General features: G+C 53.2%; 1 protein-coding gene across 2 annotated transcripts in view; it reads left to right on the top strand.

Annotated features, from left to right (window-relative positions):
- The first annotated feature begins 836 nt into the window (after nt 1-836).
- Lmo1 (LIM domain only 1) overlaps nt 837-8,967 on the top strand; it is a 36,463-nt gene continuing 28,332 nt past the window's right edge. Inside the window, exons 1-2 of one of the 2 annotated variants that reach the window (XM_028768099.1) lie at nt 931-945; nt 5,459-5,718. In XM_028768099.1, coding sequence (XP_028623932.1) covers nt 5,694-5,718 — 25 coding nt within the window. In that variant the 5' untranslated portion in view covers nt 931-945; nt 5,459-5,693. Of the gene's footprint in view, nt 946-5,458; nt 5,719-8,967 lie in introns of both variants that reach the window. The other variant, XM_028768100.1, reaches the window with a different exon arrangement.

Raw genomic sequence — 8,967 nt, 5'->3', positions numbered from 1 at the left:
CCATGTGCTATAATGAAAAAGGAGGGGGTAGTGTGGCAGAGAGCCACATTCTCAAAGTCATACTCCGAAGAAGCACTCGGCATTCCTGTGCTGGGTCTCCAACCAAAGTCCATAGTCCCAGACCCAGAGCCACACCCAGCTCAACTCACACGGGGAGTTGGAGTCCCACACTCACACCAGAACGTTCTGCGGTTGAAAATTGCACTTTCCCACACGCGGTGGCACAAATGCCACCCTCCCCACTGGTCATAAGCTGTCCCAGCGGCACACATCCCTCACTTAGGCATGCGGTCACACAGGCACACACACATGCACAGAGTCCCTCACATGCACACACTCTGGCTGTGCTTTTGTGTTTTGTCAGAATTAATGAGAAAAGTTCCCGTGCCCTGCGGGTAATTAGTGTCCTTGGAGTTAAATAAGCTAATGGCGGGCACCTCTGGCCCAAGCAATTATGTTTGTGTATTGAATAATTGATTCAAAGGGGGGGAAGGGCTGCTAATCAGATCTGAGCATAATGAATTGATTTAATTAACAGGGGAGTCTGAGGGGCCCTGGGAAATGCAAGCTGCATTCTGGTGAGAGCGAGCGCAGCAAACTGCAAGAGGGAACCGGAGCGCGCGGCTGTGGCGGCTGCTCCGGCCCGGGCTCCGGCCCTAGCTCGGGTTCAGGCTCCCGCTTGGCTCGGGCCGGGTCCCAGCTGCTCAGCCCACGCGGCTGCGGCCCCGCCCGGCGCCCGCCCCCGAGCGCGCCGCGCCCTCACTCGCTCCTCCCGCGCGCCTTGCCGGCCCGCGGCGCTGCGCTCCGGGCGCCGCTCGGTCCGCCCTCGTCGGAAAGCAGCGCAGACGCCCCGTTGGCGACAGTCCGAGACGCGAGTCCCTTTGCATCCTCCGCCTGCACCCGGCTGGAGCCGCCTGGGGACTATGGTTTTGGACCAAGAGGACGGTAGGTGCCAGGGGACACTTGGGAACAGCGCGGGCTCTACCGAGGCCACCTCCATCCTGGTGACAGAGGCCCAGGCACCAGTTTCGACCGCTGCTTGGAGCGAGTTGGCGGCTTACCGGAAGCTCGGAAGCTGGATGTGTGCCCTGTGTGTGTGAGTGTGTGTGGAAGGTGCCAGGCTCTGCGCCGCCCCGTGTTCCTCGCCGGGATGAGGAAGTCTCCCCCCGCCCCGTGCGCATCCTGGAGCCTGTTAGCTGGGCACACTGCAGCCGGGAACTTTCTCGCTCCTGCCCAACTGCAGGCATCCGGAGCGTACAGAGACCCGTGGGACGCAGGCTTCCCAGTTGTGGTTGTACCCACCACTCTCTGGGCCTCCTTGAATATTTTCATATTTTTTCCATACCACGGTGTGAAAGGGACCCCCAGGGGGTACTCAGAGAACTTGGCTGGTGAAGGTGTATTCTAACTAGCTTGGTCTTTGGGTCCCCCCAGCCTTGCACCTGGGGTCTGGGACTTCGGGGCCTAGTTGGTGGGTGGTGTTGTCTTAGCCCCCTGCAGGGCTGAGAGGTTTCATGCCATCAGTTTACCCAGACTACATTAGTGAGTGTCCTGCTGGTTAGGATAGATGGGTGAACTAACCAAGAGAAGTTTGGGGTCTTTGGGGTCTCCTACTGTTACTAGATCCCTGGTGATCTGTTTGTATTAGGAATCTAATTTTTCTCTCATTTTTGGACAGGTGGGTTGGGGGGGGGGGCAGGGGAACTCAGGATAGTTGAGAGTCTTACTCTGCAGCCCAGGCTGGCCCAAAGCTCACGGTTGTAACCCAGGCTGGTCTGGATCATATTCCTTTTCTTAAGGAGCCCCACCCCCCAAGACTGCTGTAAACTTTGGGTCTCACAAAATCTAAGTCTACCCTTGGGTCTAACTATTACGTCTCCCGCCCACCCCGTCACCCCCACACCTGCACTGCACTGTAAGTATTCTCGAGAAGTCATCTCTGTACCATCCTCAGATGGTCATACAGTCACACGTAGAGTATGACAGTAGGACAAGAGACTCAGAAATGTAGAGTTGGGAGCCGCTAATCACTAGGAAGAGGGTCTGTCTGTCTGTCTGGTCTCCTCTTTGGTCCCATTAATTACTTGTCTCATCCTACCATCTCTCCTATGGTGATCAATTGTCCTGGCTTGTCCAGGGCAGTCTGTTTTAGCATAGAAAGTCTTGTAGCATAGGCAATCCCTGAGTCTTAGGGCAGACCAGAGTCCTCCTAAATCTAGCTGTTTAGGGGCTCGTGTACAGGGGTGGGGTGGCTTTCATGGAGGAGCAGGGTAGATTTGTGCCGATTTGGCTTAGGCCTTTCTAAGACCTAACAGTTTATGACTGCAGTTTCTGAAGGCCTCTCTAGGCTCTCTAGAATCCCAAAGAGGGAGTTTGCCGACGGTGCACTTCTCCACGATAAGCTGGTTGCAAATTCCTGTGCACTGGCTGCTTTTGTGTATGTAGTGGAAAGTCAGGACACCAGAACTTGGCCAGCAGGCATCCTGATGGAACTGCAAATAGTGGTTTACTCTGTCCTGTAACTGTCTCGTGCACAGGGAATACCTCTCCAGTAACCACATCTTGGAGATAACTTGGAGACAGACCCTCGGGTTCAGGCATGTTGGCCAGCCTCTGAAGAGTTCTGGATTATCTAGTCGGCCTGGACCCCTTAGGCATCCAGTGAAACTGTCCCCCACCCCCAATGCAAGAACCATTTTTTTTTGTATGTTTCTGCCAGGTACAAAGATGAACTGCTGAGACCTGTTCAGAAATATGTACGGCAGCTAGCAGCCACCCCCATTCTCTTCCTAGAAACTTTGGGGACTGATCAATTGGTGTCCCCTGGCTGTCCCAGAGGCATTTGAAGGGCATTTTGGAGCAGTCTTGCTGTGTTGAAGTGAGATCGCTGGCTCACCACCTGTGGAATGTGTGGAGTGAAAACTGCCTCTTTTGCCCCAGGGCATCTTAGGATTCCACTCAGTCATCATTGTCAAGTCCCAGGACCTAGAAGCTGCCTGGGAGGGGGAGGACAGGAGGGTGGGGCCACCCTACAGGTGAAGCTCACATCTGGCTCCTTCCTAAGCCTCCTGAGACTTGCTGGGCAGCACTGCCACTTAGTTCTGGGGTTCTCCCTTCAGAATGAATTGGGGGGGGGCATGCTTATAGCTAGGGTGTCAAGGAAGCCACCTAAGGTGTAGGGACAAGCCACCTTCACACACAGCACCACTTCCCTGCTGATATGCCCTACCTGCTTCTGTAGCTCACTGCCTTGTGCCTCAGGCCTGGGAAGCAGGCATCCTGGCTCCTCAAAGGGATGTTGGCCAAGGGGCTGCCTGTTGGGTACCTTGGAAGCTGGCGTGAGTGGAGGTTCAGACGAGAGTGGGAATGTGATCCAAGTTGATTAAGACCTGATTTGTGGGTCAGGGTCAGGACCCCAAAGCAAGACGTAGGCCCCTGGAGATCAGGAGCAGGACTACAGACCCTATGTCTCCAGATAACCCAGAGATAATTCTTCAAGGAACTGCCCTTGCCAGGCCTTGCTACATTGATTGGCCCTGGTTCAGAGCAGGGGTGGGGGTGAGGGTGGGGGTGGGTGTAGGGGTGTTGGGAGGGGTTGGGGGAGGCTGCACCAGCTGGGCAGGGAGGAAGCAACAAGGAAGCTTCCCCTCACACCTTGAGGGCACAGCTCTGGCTGCAGTGGCAGGGGAGAGATCAAGCTTGCAGTCCTAAGGGACAGTGAGTCTGAGCAAAATGATATATTTAACATCAAATATACTCAAGGACTATTAGGATTAAGTATTCAAGATGAAGGGGAAAGCAAAACCCTCTGCGCTGTGAACGAGGCATCTCATTAGAAACAGCTGCTCTTCAGTCTCCTCAAAGCCTGACTTCCCTGCCTCGGAGTGAGGAAGGGCTACACTCCCCACCCCATCCTCCTTTAAAGTATGGGGCCCTCTTAGAATGGAAAGGGCAAGGCTTGCCTTTGGTCTCCTGTGTGTGAGATAGTGCCCCACCCCACATTGTCTGGAGCACCACAGTTACCTCTCACATGCTTTTCTGTGGCACCTTTAGAGCCAGAACAGATGTGGCTAGTTCATAAACAGGGAAACTGAGCTGGGAGCATGCCTTTAATCCCAGCACTTGGGAAGTAGACACAGGCAGATCTTTGTGAGTTCAAGGCCAGCCTGATCTACAGAGTGAGTTCCAGAACAGCCAGGGCTGCTCAGAGAAAACTTGTTTCAACAAAACAAAAACAAAAACAAACCAACAATGGGGAAACTGAGGCAAAAAAAGAGAAGTGACTTTCCAGATTTGCTGTTTGTTAACTGGCAACAAATGGCTGGCTTCTCAGCTCCCTACACCTTACCAGAATCAAGTCCTCGGCAACTGCCAGGCCCGAGCTCCTAACGTATCACTCTGGAGCCCTTCTTGAGCTGAATGTCCCCATTTCCACTCCCATTTTGGAGCTCTAAAATGTCTGGGATGGGGGCAGGGGTAGGTGGCCTTCCTGGAGTAGGCAGCCTGGACAGGGTTTTCCAGGGAAGCTGAGTCTAGGAGGAGAGGCGCTGGACCTGTCTTCCTTCCTGCTGGGTGAGCAAGAATTGTCAGCTGCACAACAGAATCTTTTCTGCTATATCCAGTGCCATAGAATAGTGCTGTGGTACATAGTAAGTGCTCAAGAAATGTTTCCAGAAGGAAAAATGCCTTCAAACAATTATGCTTGTTCAGAGAGAAGCTGAAACAGGATTCTCCCTCTGCACAGAATCAGGATGTTGATGGGTGGTGGGCATGGGGGTAGCATGACACCACTGTGATCAGGGACAGTCACTGTAGGACTCACAGGAGGAATTTTGTGTCCTGCAGAGGAATTAACTTTGCCAAACAACTATAGAATCGACTAGAAACCCTAGTCAGATCTGGTAAAGAGAAGTCATGATTAGAGAAATAGCTTTCCCATGAGGAAACAGAAATCCAGGTTGAAGGGCTTGGGACAGGCAGGGTCCACCAGATTGACATGGGCGACCAGGAAGAAACCGTGGTACCCACCAGAGTCATTCGCCGAGCTGGAGCGGAGAGGCCTCCAGGTGGCGCTGCAGAGCCGGGCAACCGCGCGTCTCCACTCCCCATTAACCCGGCAGGGAGGGGGCCTCGGGAAATGTGTGCATTTATTCAGTAGCAGGAGTGCAAACCTCATACATTGAGGGAGAAAGGCAGCGGGAGTCGGCCGCCGAGATTCCCCCATCTCTTTGAATATAATTTCAGATTGAGATTCAGATTAAATCCGAGGGGAAAACACTTTATGAGGCTGAAAGCTGTGTCGTTGCCAGAGCCAGGGTTATGAGCTATCAAATGCAATTACATTAAGACAGATTATACTGGGCAAATTGAGCCATTTAGAAGGTGAGAATCAAAGAAACGGCTCTGATCCTCTCTTCCCCCTTCTCTCTCTCCCTCTCTCTTTCTCTCTAAATTGCAGTTCGTAGTTCCTTGCAATTCTGAGGCACAAAAGTAGGTGAGACTGCTTTTGTATCTGCGAAGTGCTTCACTCCTGAATGTAATTCTAGCTGAGTGCAATCTAGGTTAAGAGCCGGACAAGCGGGTAATTAGAGCCCGCTTGCTGCCGGAGGACCGGCCGCCCAGCCGAAGCGCGCCCGGAGTCGGCGCCCTTTTCCCGGCCGAGCCGAGCAGCGGCTGGACACGGAGCGCCCGAGATGATGGTGCTGGACAAGGAGGACGGTAGGTGGCGGGCAGGGGTCCCGACGTCCCTAACGCCTTCACCGCGGCGCGCGGGATGCCACGCACCGGGACTCAGGGATACAGACGCGGGGGCACGCCGGGTTGTGGAGCCAGCCGGCGGCCCGGGGCTGGAGGAGGGACCCGGGTGGGGTGAGAGAGCTCCTGGCCTCTCGCCCCCTAGGTTTCCAGGTCTGCGGACTGGCGGGCGGGGCGACGCGATTCGCCACGGGGCGGCGTGCAGGTTGAGTGCCCTCTGGTCTCCGCGCCCTGGCGCTTGGCGCTGAGCGTTTGGTCTCTGCGGCTGCTCCTCACTCACCGCAGCCATCACCCCCGCGCCCGCCTCGTAACCCGAGAGGCGCTGAGTGCCCAGCAAATCAGCAGCTTCAGGGAGAAAGGAACTAGATAGAGAGCTTGAGGGCGAGCGAGAGCGCGGGAGGACCGCGCAAAAGCCGGGATGCAAGCCCAAGAGGGGAAGGCCAACTGGGTCCTCCGGGGGAAAGCTGCCCACTAGCATGACTTGGTGAGAAGGACGTCTCCTGTGATGGCCTCTATCTCATGTCTCCTTGAATGTGAAGGCGGGAGTTTGAGCCAGGGGAATTGTCCTGCCATGGGCCAGTAGCACTCCAGAGGGAGTGGTTTGAGGGTGGCCTGGATGTATGGTCAAGATCCTGGGTGCATTTAAGAGGGCTTCGGAGCTGAGAGATCACATGACTGTAGACCACTAGCAGGTGGTCTCATAGACCCATAAGTCATTTTTGGCCGGGAGTGCCTTGCACTAAGTGGCCTAAAAGGTTGGGGGAGCCCAACTGTCTTGAAGGTAAAATACAGCCTGTGTCCTGTGACAGGCACCAGGTCCAGGGAGTGGCTGCCCCAGGATACCTCGGGTCCTGTGTATGTTCTGTAGGTGCTGTAGGGAAAGATGGGCAAAATTGTTGGCAAACTCACTGTTAATGCCATTTGGGTGGGGACTGGAAAGGCTGGGAGTAATGGGACATCCCCAGGAATCCTCCATTGGGTTTGTGCTTTCTGTCCACTGAGGTGTGGTTGCTATGACTACTGCTGGAAACTGAAACTTAAGTGACTTGTTCAAGGTCATATCAACAATGTTCAGTTGGTTGCTGTCTCATTCAGCTGTCCCCGACTAATTATATCTTCTGAGGTATCAGAAGGAAAAGGCCTTTAAAATGTCCCACCTAGGTGGATATATGCAGGGAAGACATAGGGCCGGTAAGTCCCCAAAGACAGGCTCTTGACATGAGTAAAGGAAGAGATAAAAGAGGGGATCTAGATGATTCTGGGTTGGCTGGAGGATAACAGCATCTTCAGCATTCTCCTCTATTCACAGACCCTGGAGTTCCAGGAGGCCATCAGAGTACTGGGCTGGTCCTGTTGTATATAGGATTCAAGGAGAAGGAGAGGTCTGAGGTCAAGATGGAGAGAAGAGCCATTGATTTGGCTGTTTTAATCAGTAATTCCTTATCCTGTGTTACTTCAGATCAGTCATGCCCAGCTCTAGAGTTCTCTCTCGAACAGGGACTGTCACTATGAGAAGCATGTGGAAAGCAGGATGCATCTTTAACCAAAGTTAAAGTTATTCCACACGCTCAGCTCCCCAGGTCTAAGCCAAGAACCCAGAAGACCGGAGTCTGGTATGAGGGAGCCCTCGGTCTAGGAAGATTAACTATATGTTGGCAAGATAGCATTTCCACCTCTGCACAGGGTCTGCCCTAGAATGGTTTGGGCTCTGGGGATAATGTGAAGGGACTGATGCCTGGAGACCTTCAGACTTGCTGGTTAACTGGATATCTTGGGCATATGATTTCTGTGGTCCTCACCAGAACTTCAGAGGGGAGCTCAAGACGTCACTTCATCTCCTACCTGTACAGCCAAATAATATGGTGCCCTTCACTATTGGTACTACTGGCCTCTGGGGTCCATGATATCATAAGGAAAGCAGGTGTCTGGGTTCCTGGGTGGCATCTGCATTGGGGAATGAAGAAAAGCTGTGTATACACTCACTTGCCTCTCCACACCTACTGCCTAACTTCATACATACTTCTGCCCTCCCAGAATGCACTGCCTCAACTGCATGGGAGATGTGGTGCCCTAGGCCCTGGGGATGCGTTCCTCTGCTGCACAGAGCACCCATTGTCTAACAGCAGCAGGACCTCAGGCCTCCTGTCAGTCTCCCCCAACACCTTTTTTGTACCCGACAGCATCTTGTTGAGAGAGGCTGGGTTCCTCTGGTTGAAGTTGGGTCTGCCAGCTGCAGAGGACCAAAGCCCTCGCTCTGCTGGGCTGCAGGGCTTTCATGTTGCACTTCTGAAAGATAATAAAATATCAATCGTTTTGCCCTAGCAACGGGTTTAAGAGACTTTCTGAAGTATTGAATCGTCAGAAAAAAAATTTTTTTTTTTCGCTTTTAAGCACAGTGCATTATTAATACAGTGATCCATTAGGTCGAACAGTGAAGGGTCACCACAGAGACAGAAAGATCTGTTTTGCAAATGGTTAAACTTTGGGTTTTAAGATTAATTGCTTTCATTTGGATGCTTGCTCTTGGCCTAACTATCTCCACTTTACTGGAACACAGGGTTCGGGCTTTCTAAATGCTGTGGGTCTCCCTGTCAGCAAGAGGGGTAGTGAGCTCCTCCAACTCTCCTGGGAAAATAGTCCTTCCCCTGGCACCTACAGATGCCAGCTTGGGCTGCTACCAGACTATGGACTGTGAGTGTTGGCAGGGGAGACTGAAGTCCCAGGGGAGCAAAGAAACTCCTGCCCTGAACCCTGCAAATCAAATTTGACCTTCACTGATGGAGAAGATCTCCCCTCCCCTGCCCCTGAGTGAGGACCAGACTGAAGAGTAAGAGGATGCTGAGGGCACCCAGCTGGGAGTGCCAGCATGTTCCCAAATGCATGCTGGAACAGAGCTAGTCTGGGTCTAAACGGCCTCTGTAAAAGCCCAGCAGGATGGCTTGGGTGACCACAGGAAGCAGCAGGCACATTGTGGAACTAAACAGCAGACATGATTCCCAGGACATTTTTTAATAAATAAAAAAAAAAATGCTGAAGGAGAAGTGAAGCTGGGTCGGGGAGGACCAGACAGTGGAGTCTTCAATTGTTAATGACTGCTAGGAGCACAGCTTCGGCAGCTGACTCAGTTTGTCTGTGAGGTTGCTGCCAGTAGGACCTCCTGGTCTGTCCCATCATGCCTTAGACCAGAGAGAGTAGTGTGGCCTGTGGAGATGG

This window comes from Grammomys surdaster, unplaced genomic scaffold (genome assembly GCF_004785775.1).
Source record: "Grammomys surdaster isolate TR1022 unplaced genomic scaffold, NIH_TR_1.0 184, whole genome shotgun sequence".
NCBI lineage: Eukaryota > Metazoa > Chordata > Mammalia > Rodentia > Muridae > Grammomys > Grammomys surdaster.
This window is presented reverse-complemented; position numbering and strand designations above follow the sequence as displayed.